Consider the following 19,263-nt stretch of genomic DNA (forward strand, 5'->3'; position numbering starts at 1 on the left):
CACACACACACCCCACACACCCCATGCACACCCGCACAGCCCCATGCACGCACCCCTGCACGCCCCCCCCCCCCAACCCCTCCGCCCCCCGCTCCCCGCCCCGCTGCCCATGCGCGCTCCCTCCCCCCTCGCCCCCCCGCCCCTCCCCGCGCGTGCGCGCGCCGCCTCCCGCCCCGCGGCTGACGATGGTGGCGAGCGGGCGGGCGCGGAAGCTGGCCCGGCGCTACCGGCTGGCCCTGGCCACGGCCCTCGGCATCCTCCTGCTGCAGGGCCTCGTCCTCTGGAGCTCCGCCGGCCTCGACGAGGAGGGCCCGGCCGAGGTGCGCCCGGGGGGGGGGCGGCGGGAGAAGGGCTGGGGGGGCTGGGAGGGGATTTGGGGCGATTTGGGGGGATTTAGGGGCATTTGGAGGGGTGGGGGGGAGTCCCCATGTTGTTTGCGCGTGGGGATGGGGAAAGGGGGGTCGTGGTCAGGATGTGCTGCGTGGGGGGGTAATGGGGGGGTTAGTGGGGTCCCCAGGGGCTGTGGGTTGGGGGCAGCCGGTAGCGGGGCCGTGGCACTCGGGGGGACGCTGGGGGGCTCCCGCCCGGCCGCAGAGAGGGGCCGGGGGTCCCTGCGGCCACGCGGGGTCTTCGCAGCCAAACGCCGCCCCCAGCGCCTGGGGAAACTGAGGCAGGGCCCCGAGGGTCCCTGAGGGTCCAAGGTCGCGAGGAGCAGGCGCTGGGGGCTGTGGGCCGCCTCGCTTCCACCCCCCGACACGGCTCCTGGCCCCTGGGACGCCAATTTCACCGTGTTGGCTGCTAATTTCATCACGCTGGCCAACAATTTTGCCTTGTTGGCCACCGAATTCCCCACGTTGGTCACCAGTTTCCACGTGTCTGTTTCCTCGTGAGCTGCTCGGACGGAGCCCAGGCCTGCGGCTGGATCCCATCTCGCCCGGAGCAGGCCGTGGGGCCGGCAGCCCCCCTTCTGCAGGCTCCCTCGCCGGGCGTTTCACCCCTGTTTTCTGGCTGCCCAAGAAAGGGCTCCTCGTGGCACCAGGAACTTTCCCTGAGAGCGACAGGGGAAGGAGAGGATCACGGCAGCGCCTGGCGAGGAGCAGGAGGAAGGCGTGAGGTGGTGGCACGCTCGGCGGCTTCGTTGCCAGCCCCTGGACGCCTCTCGAGGGGCAGCACTTCGTGCCCAACGTCCACCCAGCAGCAAAACGGAGCCAGGGAATTAACGTGGCAAGGAGACGGGATGTGGAGTTGCCTCTGATCTGAAGATGCTGTGAGTGTGAGAGCAGCCAGGGCGGCCTGATGGCCCCGTCCCTTTTTCTGTGACCTTGGCCAGGGCACTTCACCAGTCCCGGCCTCCCTTCCCTCTCTGCGCCATCCTGTCCTGCTTGGGAAGGCACCCCCGGGGCACTGCTGTCCGCTGGGCTGCCTCCTGCCTTTCCTGCTGCCCCACACGTCCACCAGCGGTGGCTCTTGGAGCGTCCTCGCCTGGTTTCCCCACGTCTCTTCCCAACGCTGAGCTGGGCACCGACACGTTTGGCCATGGTCCCGTCCTCTGGACTCAGCATGGCTCACCACCAGCAGGCTCACGGCTCTGGGGCCTTGCAGCGGAGAAGGCGTGAAGCATCCTGAGCTGTTGTGGCAGCCCAAACCCATCAGCAAGCTGGGAAACGTCCAGGTAGCCGTGGTTACTTAGAGGGACAGCAGAGCTCCTCGTGTCCCTGCCCTTCTCCAGCTCCTGATCTTGGCCAGGCCTGGAGGAGCTGCCATTCCCCGGGGGCATTTCTGGTAAAGATGACAGCAGGCGAGCTCTCCCCGGTGACCCTGACCTTGCCGCCTTGGATGGCTTTGGGGAACTTTGGGATCGCCTAATTGTGTGCGCGAACGGCTCCTTCCCGCTGATGGGCACTGCTCTGGCCTGGCTCGCCCCCAGCACGCCCCCAGGGGAGCCGCAGGTCCTCCACGCGCCGTGAGCTCGCCTGGCCTTTTGGGCTAGTGGGACGGTCACCCTGCGTGCCCCCTGCCCGGGCTGGCGGCCGTGTGTTCCCCAAAGGGCTGCTCCGACGGCTGTCCCCTTCCTGGAGGGGTGACGGGAGCAGGCAGGGCTGTTCCCAGCCAGGTCTGGGCGCCACCAGAGGCGTGGGAGCAGGGGAAGGAGGGAGGTGGTCCTGACCTAGGCTGTGCGAGAGGCTGCAGCGCCCCGGAGTCCTCTTGTGAGTCACATCTCCCGGAGGACAGGCTGGGAACATCCCTGTGCCCCTGCTGGCTGACGGGATGAGCGGCCTCCTCTCTTCCTCCACACTGCTCGGCTCAGCAGGATCCGTCCCCGGTGCCTCCCTGCTCCGAGCTGGGCAGAGGCTGCGCGAGGATTCGTTTGGCTTCGGGCTTTGCCCTTCACTGGAGCAGGTTATAAGATCATCTCACACCAGCAGCGCCGGGCGCGCTCTGCCCTGCAGCGGGCTGTGGCTGCCTCAGAGCCCCCAGCCAGGAGGAGGACGTGTCGCCTGGGTCCTGGCCCTGCTGCAAGCCCACACACGCGGGGTGGCTCCTGACCTTGGAGTCTGCACAGCGCCCCTGGATCTGCCTGTCTGGAGGTACCCGTGCTCGGGTTTGGTGCCGGTCCCAGGCCCTAGCGGCTCCCCGTACTCACCACGCGGACGCTTCGTGGCCCTCAGACCAGCAGAAGTCGGATCAGTTCCTCGCGGTGGCACCGACGGCTCCCGAGCGGCACGCGAGCGGGTGGAGCTGGCTCCTTGAGCACAGACTGCAGAACGTCCCCGTGGGCAGAGGCGAGGATCTGCCACTTGGGAGACGTGGCGCAGCCCAGCCCGTCCTTGTTCTCCCCCTTCGCCTCCCATCTTCCTCCGTGCAGGCAGGCGGAGGCACCTCTTGGGCCTGTGTGTTGCTGTCAGCCATGCACAGTGGCCTCCAGAGAGGCTTCCTCTGAAACATCTTTGCTCGCAGCTTGGCTGAGATGCCTCCTTGTATTTTTTGCCCCCAAAAACTTGCTTTTAGGGGCTGTGATTGAGTCCTTTTCAGTGGCGAGGTTTAAGGATCAGCTGCTGCCTGAGCTGTCGGTGGCTGTGTCCAGATTCCCCCGGTGACTTTGGCAAGTTTTGGCGTTTGTTTGGCCTGATGGGAGCGGGTGTTTGGCAGACACCGAGAGCAGCCAGGCCCAGGCAGAGCCCTGCAGGACACCAGGTGGTGGTAACTCTCCTCCCCACGAGGATCTCCGCTCTCTCCCCACCGTACTTTTATTTCCCAATTTGTGTTTGGCCCCAGAGGGGACGGCGGTGTGGCGTCGGGAGGAGGCAGAGGGGATGCAGGACGGGGGAAATGACCTCCGGCAGGCAGCTGGACTCGTTTTGGGAGCAGGGACAGGCAGCTGCTGCCTCTCCTGGGAGCCCTGCCAAAAGCCCTGCACGCGAGCCCTAAATGCAGCAGCGCAACGTGGCCAGGGCTGCTCCCTGCCTGCACGGGGCGGCCGCATCGCTCCGCTGCGGGGCAGTAATTAGGAGCCTCGGAGCTCGTTAACTAGCAGCTCCAGAAAAGCTGGTGCTGTTTGGGATGGTTTCCCTGCTGGGGACGGCAGCCGGGCTCCTTCTGGGGGACCGCAGGGCTGCAGCCACGCGTGGGCATCGCGCAGGGGCCGTGCGTGGGGTCGGGTACACCGAGGAGCCGTGGGTGCTGCCAGGGCAGGAGGCTCTCCCTGCAGGGATGGGGCGAGTCCGAGGAAAAGCCTTGCTCTTCGCTCCTCGGTCACCTCCTGCCTCCCTGCTCCTGCGACGCTGTGCGGAGAAAGCAGGTTGGTAACTGCGCAGATGGTCCTGCGTGGTGCCTGGTGAGCTGCTGCCTGGCCATGGTGCCTGGCAGTGGAAGGAGCCTCGTCTGATCCCAGCCCCTTGGGGTTCAGGCAGCTGCGTGGCCCTTTTTTGGGTACCCACATGTAGCTCAGGGACACTGGGCCGGCTCTGCCTTTGGCCAGGTGCTTTCCAGCCTCGCACATCGTGCTTTCTCCTGGCCCTGACCTTCCCAGCAGCTGCACCCACAGGGGGGCTCGTGTGGTGGATTAATTTGGCACCCGTGTGTCCTCAGAAGGTGCTGAAGGGCTGCTTCTCCCAGAGGGTTGGCACGGGGCCGCTGTGGCCAGGGCATCCCACAGGGCTTGTACCTGACAGCATCCTCGCACCGAGCCCACCCCCAGCTCAGCACCCTGGCCCTGCAGCTCCCTCTCCCGTCACCTCTGTCCAAGCCGCAGCGTGCCCGGGAACAGCTCCCCGCTCTCCCCAAGGCTAACTCATTTCTGCTAATCAGCCGGCCTGGCGGAGGTAACGAAGCGTAATTAACTGCTCCCTTTACACACAAACTTGGCTCCGTGGGAGGGTTCGTTAAAGGGATTTCTGGAGAAGCCGGTGATTGCAGCACCCGCTCCAGCCCAGTGCTGGGAGCCAGGGCGTGGGGAAGGGAGTGTGGGCAGGACCTTGTGTGACACAGCTCCAGCACCGTTAGCCCCAGGGGGTGTGTGCTACCCTGCTGGGACCCCTTCTCTTGGATAAGTTGGACTTTAAGTGAGGAGCTGGTCCGTTTGCCACCTGGTAAAGTAACTACCAGCAGCTGGAGGAGCCCTGTGCTCTCCCCCTCCTTTTGGGGATGTCCCTGCTCATGTGGGACCCTGGAGGGGCAGGAAGGCACAGGGCTGGTGCTGAGATGACTGACCTCATCCATGTAGCCTCGTGGAAAGTTGTGTCCTGGTTTTGTACTCCGGGTGCTGTGACCCCGGGGTCTCCCTTGCTGGCAGGTAGGGGTCTGGTGCTGTGCCTGTGAGGGGCAAAGAACCGTGCAGGGAGGTGCTGTGGGGTCGTAGCCTGGGAGTGCAGTGAGGGATACCCGTCCCTGCCTTGCTCGTGGCGACAGCAGCCTGGCAGAGAAGGGTATCAGTTACCGGGCTCCGTGGGGACACCAGCACGGAGCACTGGGAACGAGGATGCTCTGAGCGCGCTGCCAGGGGTTGGAGCTAATGCCTTGTCCTCTCTTCTGCATCCACTGGAACAGGAACGGCAGAAGAAAGCCAGGCTGCCTGAGAACAGCGATGGCTCCAAGGACTCGGACAGCTCTGCCGGGCGCCGGGGCAGCGCCGGTCGGAAGCACGGGCGGTGGCGGGGGCGGCCGGACAGCCCCGGGGTGCTGGTGTCCAAGGTGGTGAGAGCCGTCACGGCGAGGCACAAAGCGGGACGGCGGCTGCCGGCCGCGCCGGACGCCTCCAGCCGGAGGAACCTGACGGAGGCACGCGGGGACGCCCAGCTGGCCGTCTTCCAGCAGGGCGACACGGGCAGCGTGGAGGGGGCTCCGCAGCCCACCGAGAACAGCTTCACCCCCAAGTGCGAGATCACGGGCAAAGACGCCCTCTCGGCGCTGGCCCGGGCCAGCAGCAAGCAGTGCCAACAGGAGATCGCCAACGTGGTGTGTCTGCACCGGGCCGGCAACCTCATGCCCCTGTCCGTGCCTCGCCACTGCCAGCTCTCGGGTGAGTCCTGCCGGGGTGGCCCTGGCTGCCTCCGGGCACTGGGAATATCCCAGTGGGGCGCGTGGGCCAGCTCCTTTGTGTGACCGACTGTCCCACCTGGCAAAAAGCTGCCTCAAGCTGTCACTGATTCCCAGATTACCGCTGCCTGTGTAATCCCATCAAAGCTGTGCCAGCCTCCTTAAGCTGGTCTGCTCGTCCCAGCCAGCAGCGGCTGCAGGGATCGGAGCTGGGCACAGCTGGCTCTTGTTATAAGGGACCAGAGGGGGCACTCCCACTTCCAACGTGTCCTGCCACGTGTGCCCTGCAGCGGTACGGGGTTTTTCCTATGTCGTGCTGCTCCCTGTGGTCCCCTGCCTCGCTCGGATTTCCCTGCCGTGGCAGGGCAGCGGTGTGCCCTGTGCCATCCAGATCCGAGGCCAGTGAATGATGAGAGCCCTCTCCTCCCCTCCCAGGAAAGGTCAGCCCCGTGATCCAGTGGGACGAGAGCCGGCTGCAGCAGCTGCCCCCCAGCAAGCCCGTGCGCATCGCCTACATGCTGGTGGTGCACGGCAGGGCCATTCGCCAGCTGAAGCGGCTGATCAAGGCGGTGTACCACCAGCAGCACTTCTTCTACATCCACGTGGACAAGGTGCGTGGCGGGAGGCAGGGGAAAGGGTGTGCTGGCAGTGTCTGGGCCCAGCACCAAAGCCCACAGAGCTGGGGTGCAGATGGGTGGTAAACGGAGGTGCAGCATCTCCTGTGCTAGGGAAAGTGGCTGGGTGAGGTTTGTCCTCGCTGCCTGTGGCGCTGTGACCCTCCCTGAGCTCTCTGCATCCCCAGAAAAGGGTAGGTAGGACCCCAGCTGGAGTTCAAGAGGCATTTGGACAATGCTCTCAGACATACGTTTAGGTTTTAATGGAGGATTCAATGATCCTTGTAGGTCCCTTCCAGCTCAGGATTCTGTGATCTGTCCACCCTGCCCAGAGCAGGGGGAGCTCAGCCCTTGGGGCTGCAGGGAGCAAGCAGTCTCTGCTCACCTTCCCCTCAGTGCTGCTGCCTTTCACAAGATCCCAGGGAGAGCTGTGGATTTGCCTGCTGGAAGGAAAAGATCACTGGGGTCAGGCCATCAGCTCTGTCCTGGCTGCCCACTTTCTTTTCTCAGCAGCAAATGGAAGAGGCTGGCTGCTGTGCCCTGGGCAGGCAGCGGTAGGTCATAGGATGGCAACCGCATGGAGCTGCTTCTGCTGCTCGGGGGGGACTTCAGAGGCAGGCTGGGCTGTCTGGCTGGTTGGGAACACAGCAAGAAGGGACACGGCAGCATGGAGGGGTGGCTGAGCCCTTCCAGGCAGTGTATGGGGTCTGGCTGCCCTTGCCTGAGGCTCCTGAGCAGCCCCTGGCAGCAGCAGCCTGAAGGTCAGCCGTGCAGCGAGCTGGGGCACCGCAGGGCTGCAGGATCCAGCTCTGGTGCTGCTCAGGGCAGCAAGGCATAGACAGAGTCAGGACTGGGGCGAGGAGGGGGGATCCCTGGCAATATGAGCACCTGCTGACCGTGAGCTTCGTTCCCCTGCAGCGCTCCAACTACCTCCACCGTGAGGCGGTGGAGCTGGCCCGGCACTACCCCAACATCCGCGTGACGCCCTGGCGCATGGTGACCATCTGGGGAGGTGCCAGCCTGCTGAAGATGTACCTGCGCAGCATGAAGGACCTGCTGGAGCTCTCCGAATGGCCCTGGGACTTCTTCATCAACCTGAGTGCCACCGATTACCCCACAAGGTGGGCACCTCGCTGGGTCGGGGGAGGACAGCGGAAGGGTTTGGGCTGTGTGGTTCCCCAGCAAGCCCTGGGAGTAACGCTGCTGGGAGGAGCAGGGAGCGTGGGGTTGGAGATTGCAGCCACGTGCTGGCGATGGTGCTCCAGGGCAAGGCTGGTTCCGTCTCTGCCCAGGAGCTCGGCCAATACCTCACAGGCTGTGTTTTCCTCTCAATGGGGTGTTGCAGGGGAATGTGCACAGGAACACGTGCATATCTGGGCATGCATCGGTGCTGCACACCCTCAGCAGGCGCCAGGCAGCAGAGGGACCAGGGCTTTGTCTTCCCACGATGGGATAAGGGTCTGAGTCAGCGCCTGCCAAGCAGCCTGAGGCTCCTTGTGTCTGGTGGCTCTTGCAGCATGAATGTTTACTGGGTTGCTCTATCCCAGCGGCCATTAACGCTTCCTAATTTGCATCTCAGGACCAACGAGGAGCTGGTGATGTTCCTGTCCAAATACCGAGATAAGAACTTCCTGAAGTCTCATGGCCGAGACAACGCCAGGTAACCCCAGCTAGGGGCAGAGCTGAGCTGGAGGAATAGAAAAGCGGGGATATGGGGAGAAGAACAGAAACAGGAGGCTGGGGGGCTGCTCTGGCTGTGGCTACCAGAGGTGTATCGGGGCTGCTGTGTGGCCAGCTGTGTCATGAGTGGTTTTTCATTGGTTTTACGCTGCAGGAGAGTTCCACCATGTCCCTAGCCCCTCACCCTTGTCTCTGTGCCCAGGTTTATCAAGAAGCAGGGCCTGGACCGCCTGTTCCACGAGTGTGACTCCCACATGTGGCGGCTGGGCGAGCGCCACATCCCCGAGGGCATCGTGGTGGACGGGGGCTCTGACTGGTTCTCGCTGACGCGCAGCTTCGTGGAGTACGTGGTGTACGCGGACGACCAGCTGGTGTCCCAGCTGCGGCAGTTCTACACCTACACGCTGCTGCCAGCCGAGGTGGGTGCCCGCGGGACGTGGGCAGCCAAGTTTGGGGCCAGCATTGCTGCAAGGGCTCCCGTGTTTTTGATTCAGCCTTATTCCTACTCCCCAAGAAGCAAACAAAGCGATGCTGGCTTTGGCAGGATTTTCTTCTCCCTGTGCTTAACATCCCTGCCCTAGGCAGCTGTGAAGGGCATCGCTGGTTCTGCTCTGGCAGCTTTGTGCCTCCTTTGCCCAGGTCTGGGTGTGAAAGAGTGGGAGAGGAGCAGACGCCAAGGGCTGGGTTTGTAACCACCGCTGTGCTTTAGGTCCAGACACTTGTGGGCTGGACAAGGACTGATGTGTGTGTATAACCTGATCTTTTACGGGTTGCCCTGTGCTGGGAACCAGGACAGGTCTCTGTCCAGGAGCTCTCCAGGCCTGTTGTGTTCCTCTGAGCGTGGGGTAGGGGGCTCCGTTAACCACCTACCTCCATGGGTCTCCTGTCCCTTCTCTGCCCCGCACAGTCCTTCTTCCACACGGTCCTGGAGAACAGCCACGCCTGCGAGACGCTGGTGGATAACAACCTGCGGGTGACCAACTGGAACCGTAAGCTGGGCTGTAAGTGCCAATATAAACACATAGTCGACTGGTGCGGGTGCTCCCCAAATGACTTCAAACCCCAGGACTTCCTCCGGCTACAGGTGAAAAAGATCCTCCTTCCTCCTGCTCTCTCCCCTCTTCCCTGTCTCTGTCCTCAGCCCTTCTCTCTGAGCTGCCCCGCAGGCGCACCCATGGGTGCTATGCCACTGCTCCACACGTCTGCACGAGCCTCACCCCAGCCCAGCAAGGGACGGGAGCAGGATTGGTTCTCCAGGCGGAGTGGGGCTTGGCGCAGATGTCTGTAAATGCTTGGATGGCAGGATTATGCTGACTGTCCTGCCCAGCAGCCAGGCTTCTGCCTTCAGTGCTACTCCTTTTCCCAGGCTTTCTCGTTTTCCTGTTCTTTCCCTTCAGACTTATTATTTGGGGCAAATATCTGCTCAGTAAAAACACCCTAGAGTGCTGTCCTCTTGGGCAGGACAAATGATGAACTGCCTCCCATGCTCGCGGTGAGCTGAGATGTAGGCTGAACAAGGGAGGTCTGGGGGAGGTCCAGCCCTTGAAAGTGAAGTTAGCAAGATTTTCTAGCCAGGGGCTGCATTCCTGAGCTTTTATGATACATGGCCCCGATCCTGCAGGCAGTGCTGCATGGCCAAGGCTCTGCAGAGGCTCCTGAGGGTGGCGACCCGTCTGAGCAGAGATTGCAGCTCAGGAACTAGATGCCACGTCTGCTTCTGAGCACCTAAAGGGGAGGCAGTGGGAGAGATGAGAACCCATCCACGTAACCACTAACCGTACCGTTTGCTCCCACTGATCCTGCCTCAGAGGATCCCACGTAGAGGCTGTTTGTGCTTCGCTGCTCCTTACCCTGCCCCATCAGAGGGGGCAGGATGGGTCCCAGCATGTTCCTTCCCAGTGCCCCACGCCCAGCTGCCCCGCTGAGGCAGGAGGGCGGAGGGGGTGCCACCACCGCTGCTAGAAATGCCTGTGCTCTTCCAGCAACTCTCCAGACCCACCTTCTTCGCCCGCAAGTTCGAGTCGACGGTGAATCAGGAGGTGCTGGAGATCCTGGACACCCACCTCTACGGCAACTACCCCCCCAACACGCCGGCCCTGAAGGCGTACTGGGAGAACGTCTACGACCGCGTCGATGGGCTCAGCGGCCTCAGCGACGTCACCCTCACCTTCTACACTGCCTTCTCCCGGCTGGGGCTCCGCAAAGCCGCCTCCGTGCTGGCACCGAAGGAGAAGCTCTGCAGGTCGGGCACGTGCCGCAGCCCGGCCCGGGCTCTGAGCTGCTGCTGGGAGGACGCCGATGCTCACGCGTGCCACCTTTCTGTCTCGTTCTCCAGGTTTGAGCCCCGTGGCTTCCCGTCCAGCGTGCACTTGTATTTCTACGACGACCGCTTCCAGGGGTACCTGGTGATGCAGGAAGTGCAGAACGCGGCGACGGGGCAGGCAGAGGCCTTGGAGGTGTGGATGATGCCCCAAGGAGCTCTGAAGCTGGCGGGTCACGGAGGGCAGGCAAACCGGTTACAAAACCTCGAGGTAAATGGGAAACGTGTCCCTGACAACACCTACTTTTCTCCCCAGCTTTTTCACATCGTGCTGCCCTTCCTTTTCTCCCTGACCTGCATGCTGAGGGGGGCAGAGAGATACCATGCTATTGTCAGGGCTGAGAGTGGATTTTTGTCAAGGAATTCCACTTGAGCGTGGAGCTAATCCTTTGGGAAAGGCCTGAAGGGATCTTCCAGGGGGAGCTGAGGCTGCTGGTGCCAGCACCTCTGGCTGCAGTGGGCATCCCTTGCAGCTGGCTTGGCCCTGAAGTGGTTCAGGCAGGCAGGGGAGCAGCGCAGGCTGGGTGTGCATTGCTTTGGGCTCCAAAGCCTGTGCCCCCCCCCCAGTTTGGGGTGCTGAAGCACAAAACCTGAGCTGGTCGTGTCAGCCTGCCCAGTGTCACACTGCCTTGTGCCTCGTCCCTGCAGGTGGGCACAGAGTGGGACCCCAAGGAAAGGCTCTTCCGCAATTTTGGAGGCTTGATGGGGCCTTTCGACGAGCCGGTGGCCATGCAGAAGTGGTCGCGGGGCCCCAACCTGACAGCCACGGTGGTGTGGATCGACCCCACGTACGTCATCGCCACCTCCTACGACATCACGGTGGATGCAGAGACGGAGTTCACGCAGTACAAGCCCCCCCTCAACCGGCCCCTGCGCCCCGGCGTCTGGACCATCCGCCTCCTGCAGTTCTGGGAGCCCCTGGGGGAGAACCAGTTCTTGGTGGTGCCCCAGACCTTCAACCGCAAGCAGCCTCTCAGGAAAGGTGAGGATGCTCTGGAGATCGGGGCTGGGGTATTTCTGTGGGGAAAAAACGGTGAAAAGCATTGTTTTGCTTGGTCCATGCCAGTGTTTAAGGCTGTAGATCTCAAGGAAAAACTATGCCTGGCTCTTGTGCAGGGGGGTTGGACCAGATGACCTCCAGAGGTCCCCTTCCAACCTCAACCACTCTGATTCTGTGACTTTTTTTTTTTTTTTCCTGGTTTTGGCCTCTGGCTTGCAGGGCAGGAGCTGTCCCCCCCTCGTGGTGTCCCTGTGAGCCCTCAAAACAGGCCACTGTGGGCCCATTTGCAGGAGAGCCAGGCCCACCCCTCCATCTCCCAGCTGCATCCCCTTGGCATGGAGGGGACGGGGCTGCAGGGGTTGGGGTGCTGGGGGTGGTAGGGAAGAGCCGGCTGCTGGGACGTTACCGCGCTGCTGATCTCTTTCTCCTCATCCTGTCCAGACGATAGCAACTGGCTGCACGGTGGGCCCCCCCGCAACGAGTACATGGAGCAGAGCTTCCAGGGCCTGGGGGGGATCCTGAACCTGCCGCGCTCCGAGGAGGCAGAGGCGGCGGCGGCAGGGAAGGCGCAGCTGACGGGCCGGGCGCTGGACGAGTGGGCAGACAGCGCCATCAGCGCCTTCTGGTCCGTGGCAGACGTCTGTGTCGGCAGCTCCTCGTCCTGCTCCTCCCTGGAGACCTGCAGCAAAACCTCCTGGAGCTCGCTGTCCCCGGACCCCAAATCAGAACTGGGGCCCGTCAAACCTGACGGGCGGCTGAGGTAGCAGCAGCAGCCAGGGAGGCGGCGTTGGGAGCGAGGAGCATCCTCCGTCACCGGCGTGGGGCATCTCTGGACTGCATCACCCCGTGCCATTCACACCGTAGTTACTCGAGGAAAAGAGTATGGGAACCGGCGGGCCAGGGAAATCCTCCTGTGGGTTATTTTAGGTGGAGAGGGAGGTGTGAGATGTGGTCTTGCCTACCTCCCCCAGGAACGGGCACTTGCTGGCCAGGAGAGAGTGTGCCGGGGCGCCCGTCACCGCGGGGTGCGGGTGGTGCTGGCAGCTGGGAAGAGCTGCGTGCTTCTTTTCTTTGGTGCCTCGGGAAGGGTTGAGATGGGCTGGGAAGGGAGGCTGGCAGGGGGGTGGGCTCTGGACCAACTCAGCATCCTGTCCTCTCTGCCCGGCCCCAGGTGGATCTGTGCAGGATCAGGCCCTGTGCTGCAGGCTGCCCCCCGGGAGGGCTGGCTGGGGACTCCAGGGACAGGGCACACAGGGAAAGTCGGAAGCAGAATGGGTCGAAACCTGCCATGTGCATGGAGCTGCTGCTGGCCCAGGGCTTGCATCTCATCCCCTCGACCCCAGCCCTTTAGTTCGTATTTTTATAAATATATATAGAAATATATATGATGCAAAGTGCAATAGAGACGAGACCCCGCATTGGCCGGGCAGTCCTTGTGTCTCCATCTCCCCTGAGACTGTAACATACCTTGTTCTCTTGGGTGTCCTGGTGGTACAGGACAGGGTGCTGGGTTGTTTACATTTTTTTTAATTATTGTTATCATTATTATTATTGTTTTGCTGTTTCCCCATTTCCTGCTGGGGGCTGATGGGGAACCGCATCCTGCTGCCCCTGGGCAGGGCTGCTCCAGGGCTGCGGGGCTCTGCCTGCCCTCCGAGGCAGCAGCCTGACTGTGCCAAATATTTGGATGATGGTGTTCGCTGCGTGGTGGCCCTGGCTCGGTGAGCAGTTTAAGCCCAGTAAGCTGCTGTGGATGCTGCAGCCTCTGTCTCTGCTTCAGCTCAGGCTCTGGGCACCGGGCTGCTCATGTCCCCTGCCAAAACGCGATGCACGTGGCTGATGTCCTGGTGCGGATGAGATGGCAGCTGTCCTGTGCCATGGCCCAGCCTTCTCCTTTCTCCCTGGTCAGCAGAAGCTCTCAGGATCTGCTGTGCTTCCCTGGCTATAAAGCAAAGAAGTGAGACGAGGTCCGGCTGGCTCCATCTGCTCTCCGCTGTCTGCTTGCTTCCCCGAGGGACCAGAAGCTGCCTCCTCAGGGGAAAGGGAGCTGCAGAGCCTCCTGCTTCCCATCCACCTCCCAGCTTGGGGGCCTGCCGGCAGCGTTCCTCTCCCAAACACCAGCCAGTGCTACATGGGAAGATGCTTCACCCTGGGAAGATGCTTGGTGGGCCATGCTGGACTGCAACGGAGCTTGTGTTCGGCCTGGGACTAAGACACTGCCCCTGCAGCTGGGCTGGGGCAGGGGAGCTGCTGCGGACCAGGGCACCAGAGCTCGCCCACTCCATCCACTCTGCTTGTACATCAGCCAGAGCAGCTCCCGAGACTTTTGTGCCACCTTCCTGCAGAGCTGCGCTCAGGCTGCCTGGGGGCTCGCCTCGCCGCCTCCTGTCCCTTGAGGATTGAGGACAGTGGTGCTGTGAGAGGGGTGCTGCAGGAGGGACGGGGATGTCTGACAGCTCTGTGGGGGGCTGTCAGCTCTCTGTGGGGGGCTGTCAGCGCTGTGTGGAGGGGGCAGCCCTGTGTGGGGACGTGTGACAGCGCTGTGGGGATGGCCGTGCTGTGCCCCTCGCCCCAAATATAGCGATCTCCTGTACTGTGGCGTGCTGTGCTGGGCTACTGAGGTGCTGGAAGGGGCTGAGGGCCGGGGGGGTGATGCTTCAGGCCCTGCTGAGGCTTGTCAGCCCCCTGATGGCCCCGAGCGGTAATTAACCCATTAACTAATTAATCAGCTGGGGCTGCCCCCCCCCCCCCTGGCGGGCCCACCCCCGGCCCACCCCCCCGGGCCCCGTCTCCATGGCAACTGCCAGCCCCGCCTCCGGTACCGCCCTCAGCCAATAGGAGGCGGCGGGGGGTGGCGCGGCGGCCAATGGCGGGGGGCGGGGCTGGGGCCGGGGCCGTGCCTGGGGCAGGGCCGGGCCCCGCCGCGGGGCGCCCTCCCGGGCCGGCCGGGCCGAGGCATGGCGCAGCCCGGGGGGAGCGGGGCGGCCATGGACGGCAACGTGCTGGCCATCGTCGTCGCCGCCAGTGAGCCGGGGGACGACAGGGAACGGGGCTGGGAACGGGGAACTGGGCTGCGAGTGGGGTAATGGGGCTGGGGACGGAGGAACGGGGCTGGGAACGGGCCGGGAGTGGGGGAATGGGGCTGAGAACGGGGCTGGGAGTGGGGGAACCGGGCTGGGAACGGGGCTGGGAGCCTGACCCGGCACCATGCAGCCCCAGCTGGGGCAGCAGCTGCTGGAGCCGGGCCGGTGCCTCCTCATGAGCTGTGGGTGCAGAGCTGGGGCTGAGCCCCCCGAGCCCTGTGCCGTGTCCCCGACCCCATGGGGAGAGGTGGCTGGGGGACAAGCGGAGCTTTCGGTGTCCTGGAGTCGGGTGGCAGGCAAAGCCGGTGTCTGTGGTCTGTTTTCGAGCTGATTTTGTGCCCGGAAATGCAGGGGGTGAAGGGGGGCAGCTGCTGGCAGGCCCTGCCCAGCCCGGCTCACCCCCGCGCCCTCCTTGTCCCACCTCCGGCAGCGGTGTCCACGTCCGTGTTCATCGTGGCCGTCCTCATCCTGCTGCTGCTCTTGTACCACCGGGACCCCATGTGCTGCCAGTTCCTCTGCTCCTGCCGCTTCTTCCAGACCCCGGGCCAGTGTGTGAGTACCTTCCCTCCCCTCCTGCCAGCGGATCCCACACCGACCCCAGACCCCAGCTCTCCTTCCCACCCGCTGGGCTCCTCGAGGCCGGACCACCTGCCTTCCCACTGCACCCCCCCGCACGTGCCCGGCCGTGCAGCCCGCAGCAATGCCTCTGGCTCCCCGAGCTGCTCGCAGAGGGGTGCCCTCCTTCCCCGGCACGCTCGTGTGCGGGGCTGGGCTCCTCCGTGCCGCTGCTTTACAGGGAAGGGGCCCAGCAGGGAAGGGGGCTGGAAGGCTCAGCGCAGAGGCAGACAATGCCGCTCTCTAGCGCTTGCATCCCAGCAACTGGCTTCTTGCGCGCGGCTCCCAGGAGCGGTGAGACACAAAGCCCTTTCACTCGCATCTGTAATTTCCTGGGGCTGCCTTTCAAGTGGGGAAGCTGCTGATGGAAAAAAGAGCAGTGTGTGCAGCCAGCGCGGCCTTTGTGGCAGGAGCCGCCTTGGGGAAAGCTTGGCCTCCAAAAGCTGCGGGGACGGCAGCTTGGGAGGAGGGCCCTGGGTACTGCTCCAGCGCCCTGGAGAAGAGGGGATGTTCCTCTTCAGCTAGCAGGGGATGGAGAGATTGTTCAGTGGCAGGCAAATCTGACAGCCCCAGCAGAAATCACAGTGGAAGTGAGCTGCCTTGCTGGTGTCCCCTGCCCGCTTTGCTGCATCTGTTCCTTTCCCTTCTCCTCCCTGCTGTGGCACATGCTGAGAGAGGGCTCAAAGCTCCCGGAGGCTGGGCAGGATACGCCCCGAGTTTCTTGGGACTGGGCTTGGGTCTGCTGCTGAGGAGCAGGACCTTGCTGGCACCGACGCGGCTCAGCTGCCTCTAACAGCCCCGGTGCCTGCGAGGCTCACCCGGGTGTCTGCAGTCACGGGCGTGGGGCCCCACTGGCGCTGGGCTGCGCTCTGCTGCTGCATGTGCAGAGAACGCGGGGGTTCTGGGCTGCTTTCTGCTGGCAGAGCCGCCCTGTCTGGGAACAAGGAGCGTCCTGCGGCTCCTCTCCGTAGGAAGAATCTTTGCTTGTTCCCACTCAGCACATTTGCAGGGAATTGAGGTTAAGTTGAGCAAGGCTGTTCAGGAACAGGACGTGTATCGCTCTTCAGATTTGCTTGCTGCGTTACTCTGAACTGACCCCCTCGACAGATAAGCATTTACAAATTCTGTAACCCCGAGCATGTGACACAGCTCTTATCTGCGCTGGCGGAGCAGGCAGGTGGTTGTTGTCTTTGTGGTTGTCTCCCAAAGCAAGCTCCTTCTGCTGAGTCTGATTGAAACCTGCCTCTGGGGCCATGCTGCTGTCCCTCCAGCTGCGCCGTGTCGTGGTGTCGGCGTGCTCAGGCGCTGCCTGCTGAGGCTGTGCCTTCCCTCCGCAGCTGCGGGGGCACTGCTGGAGCTGAGCACCTCCAGAAGCCAAAGGGAGAGTGCTGAGCCCTGCTGGGGCGTGATGAAGGCTCCTGCTGGGGGGGAAAGTGGGCCGCCTGCTGGCTGAGCTCTGCTGTCGGGGGGGTGGGAGGGAGTTTGGCTTGCTCTCATCTTTCCCTTCCCAACCCCTCGTTACAGGACTGCCCCCCGCCGTACTTCAGCAGCAGCCAGCGGCTTGTGGGGCCCCAGCGCGGAGCATCGAGGCTGGAGAGCGCGGCTGAGAATCCTGGCATGCAGGTGAGGAGGCTGTCCCTAAGGGGAGCTGGGGGGAACTTGGAAGGGGACTGTGGTTACGGGGATCTGGGAAGCTCTTGGGGCATATGGAGAAGGTGCTAGGCAGCGGGAGCAACTCTGGGAAGCGCTGCCTGTATGTGAGATCCCACAGAGGAGGGCTGGGGATGCTACAGGGCTACCACGTTGCCCTGTGGTGTTTGGGCACGATCTCTTGGAGCCTGGGATCTTGCAGAGCCCATCTGCGTTGTGTGGTTGTGCTGTCATTACCTCCTGGGAGGGCGTGTGGGTTTCCTCTTTCAGGGTTCAAGGAATGGCACCCGCAGCTTTGAACCCTGAAGCACCTTGAGGTGGCACCAGGCCGTGAATGCCAGCTGAGAGCCACCGCAGTGCTGACATCTCTCTCTGGGCTTGGCATTCCCAGGGAGACGAGCTGTTCTGCGTCGGGCCCCCCAGCAGCTACCAGCTGCCTTCCTGGGAGCAGCCCCGCTTGCCGAGCTACGAAAGCGTGCGGAAGAAAGACCGCCAGCGGGAAATCCACCAGATGATCGCCAAGAGGTTTGGGCTGTGGGCAGATCCTTCCCAGGAGGTGAGCCCGAGGGTGTTCTCGGCTGGCAGAGCCCCAGGGGCAGCCCCAGTCCGGTCTGTCTCTGGGTCTTGCTTCAGCAATTTGCAGTAGCTGTGGACTCTGTTCTCTGCACTTGCCTTTCTCCGATAGCCTTTATCTCTGGGAAAGGCATGCGGTGTACCAAGAGGCTCCTTTTGTGTGCATCTGTGCCAGTTAATGATTCATCTCTCTCGGAGCGTTTGCAGAAATGCTTGTGCTGGGAGTAAGGGCAGAACTGCTGATGAAAGAGCAGACCCGTACAAGTCCAAGCTGGGAATGTTATTTTTGGATCCGTAAGGCTTCCATGGCTTCTTGCTCCCTTCTCCCTACAGCGCACCTCTGACAGGCCCCTCGCTGTTATCTTGACGTGTTTATGGCTTATTCACAAGCCAAAGGCTTTGCCTCTTACCACATTTAAGATTTGCGCTCCCTCAACAGAGAAGAGCAAGTGTATCTGCCAAGTAGGTCCCGTGGCAGCATCCCAAGAGACTCCTGAACAAAAAGACCTCATTGACTAAAGCAGGACAGAAATATTTGAAACCCCTAGAGCACAGAAGGTTCTCTGATTTACCTGGATTTAACGCTGCATCATGGAATTTGGAGTAGTCAGCATTTGGCATGCGGTGTTTGGGATTGTAACTAACGATACTTGCCCTGAAGTGGGAGCGCTGAAGGCACGGGAGGGTAAGGCGCAGGCAGCCTGGAGATGAGGAGCTGAGTCCTGTGTTAACAGAAGTCAGGTTTTTTCTGGTTTTGCAACAAGTGGTGACAAGTCCTTGGGGACAAGGAGGAACAGGAACCTTGTGCAGCGTATCAGGGGAGCGGGTGGAACATGATGCTGTGTCCTCTTCACTGGATTTCTGTCCTGCTGTGGCAAATGGGTGCTCAGGTCCCATCTCCCAGGTGCTCAGCCTGCCAGCAGCCTGCTCGTCTAAGGAGAGCAGGAGTTTAATTTCAGGCAGGCGGTGGTTGTGTCCTGTACCTGCTCTGTAAGAAGCGGGGAGATTTCCTGGTTATTTCTGATCAGCTCTAACGCTCTTCCTCTCTCCCCAACAGATGCCACCTCCCTACGAGCATGCTCTACGGCATCCTCCAGCTTTCTCAGGAACAGCAATCATCTCAGAGACCTCGGACAGACGTGGTGCCCCAGACCCTTTCCAGGCGCCGGTCAGCTACCAAACTCAGCGGAACACAGCTGTGTGAGGCCTTAGCCTCACCGTGCTCCTTCCCTTGGTGGCAGCGATGGAAGTGCCTGGGACATCGTTCTCATCTGCAGGGAACAGCCAGACCTCAGACCTTCACCCTTATTTCTGATCAGCTCAGAGAGATGCAGGCAAGTCAGACCCAGCCGGTGGAGATGTCCGTCCCGCAGCATGAGGACAACCACGGGGCCAGCGCCGAGCGCCGCGCTCTGCCCGGAGTGACCAGGGCCGTCTGCTTGCTCTTCTCTCTGGCACATGCACCGTTACCAAAGGCGACAGAGCGGCTGCTTTGTTCTTCAGAGGAGCAAAGCGAAGACGAGGGTCTGCTCAGCCAGAGCTCGAGGCAGCTGTGTATCATACCTCTGTGAGGCTGCGGCAGGCACCGCCAAGCACAGAGTGTCAGACCTCAGGTGGTTGTGTTGTGCTACTTCACGTTTTCCTTGGGTTATAAAACTGTTGACTTTATCAGGGTTATAAAACTGTTGACTTTATCAGCGTATCAGATACCAGGCGGGAATCTGACCTGCGAGTGGCAGAATGAACGTGCATCGGAGCACGGCCGTGTGCTCTCCCAGCAGCGTTCCTCCGATTTACAGCAACTTTGTGTGGGCTTCAGGGCAAGGTTTGGAGACGCCAAGATCCAGGGGTTATGCCACTTGCAGCGCCGCGTGCAAATCCAGACCACCGAGATGAACTGGATGTGCAACCTGGGAAAGGACAAAGCGTCGGCAAAATAGCTGGTGGTCTCCATGAAGAACGTGAAGCGCAGGTGGAGATCCGTGGCTGACACGGTTCACCTAGTCATCTTTTGCAGAGCAATCTACTGATGTCGTTACACTACCAGTTTTGATAATCTGTTTTCTACTGCAGAGCCAATGTTTCAAATTGTTTACAAACCTGTAGATAAAATGAGATCAGCTCGGCCACAAGGCACTTGGGCTCCTTTCTTTCAAGTAGCATAAGCGATCACGGAATGGCTTGGGAGACAAA

General features: G+C 62.1%; 2 protein-coding genes across 3 annotated transcripts; both read left to right on the top strand.

Moving 5' to 3' along the window:
• The first annotated feature begins 155 nt into the window (after positions 1-155).
• XYLT2 (xylosyltransferase 2) lies at positions 156-13,574 on the top strand. Its single transcript, XM_035342343.1, has 11 exons — positions 156-320; positions 5,047-5,518; positions 5,971-6,146; positions 7,068-7,270; positions 7,729-7,809; positions 8,032-8,248; positions 8,737-8,913; positions 9,812-10,071; positions 10,165-10,360; positions 10,798-11,131; positions 11,591-13,574. Exons 1-11 carry the CDS (start codon positions 186-188, stop codon positions 11,911-11,913), a joined length of 2,574 nt encoding a protein of 857 aa, XP_035198234.1. The 5' UTR covers positions 156-185; the 3' UTR covers positions 11,914-13,574.
• Positions 13,575-14,044: 470 nt separating this feature from the next.
• Positions 14,045-19,199, top strand: LOC118175801. Of its 2 annotated transcripts, XM_035342358.1 has the most exons (5): positions 14,045-14,173; positions 14,663-14,784; positions 16,372-16,470; positions 16,889-17,053; positions 18,128-19,199. In XM_035342358.1, the coding sequence occupies exons 1-5, from the start codon at positions 14,107-14,109 to the stop codon at positions 18,272-18,274; spliced, it is 600 nt and encodes a 199-aa protein (XP_035198249.1). In that variant the 5' UTR covers positions 14,045-14,106; the 3' UTR covers positions 18,275-19,199. The 2 variants fall into 2 exon arrangements, with proteins under 2 accessions (XP_035198249.1, XP_035198248.1); XM_035342357.1 differs by lacking the exon at positions 14,045-14,173 and having other exon boundaries at positions 14,395-14,784.
• Positions 19,200-19,263: the final 64 nt, after the last annotated feature.

The sequence above is a fragment of the Oxyura jamaicensis genome, chromosome 18, assembly GCF_011077185.1.
Source record: "Oxyura jamaicensis isolate SHBP4307 breed ruddy duck chromosome 18, BPBGC_Ojam_1.0, whole genome shotgun sequence".
Taxonomy (NCBI): domain Eukaryota; kingdom Metazoa; phylum Chordata; class Aves; order Anseriformes; family Anatidae; genus Oxyura; species Oxyura jamaicensis.

What these genes read in the sequence shown, in the direction of transcription:
- XYLT2 (XM_035342343.1), top strand. Translation starts at nt 186, where the DNA reads ATGGTGGCGAGCGGGCGGGCGCGGAAGCTGGCCCGGCGCTACCGGCTG. An exon ending in ACGAGGAGGGCCCGGCCGAG is followed by an intron (nt 321 to 5,046) that starts GTGCGCCCGGGG and finishes CCACTGGAACAG; the next exon opens with GAACGGCAGAAGAAAGCCAG. An exon ending in TCTACATCCACGTGGACAAG is followed by an intron (nt 6,147 to 7,067) that starts GTGCGTGGCGGG and finishes GTTCCCCTGCAG; the next exon opens with CGCTCCAACTACCTCCACCG.
- LOC118175801 (XM_035342357.1), top strand. Translation starts at nt 14,470, where the DNA reads ATGGGGAGAGGTGGCTGGGGGACAAGCGGAGCTTTCGGTGTCCTGGAG. An exon ending in TCCAGACCCCGGGCCAGTGT is followed by an intron (nt 14,785 to 16,371) that starts GTGAGTACCTTC and finishes CCCTCGTTACAG; the next exon opens with GACTGCCCCCCGCCGTACTT. An exon ending in GGGCAGATCCTTCCCAGGAG is followed by an intron (nt 17,054 to 18,127) that starts GTGAGCCCGAGG and finishes TCTCCCCAACAG; the next exon opens with ATGCCACCTCCCTACGAGCA.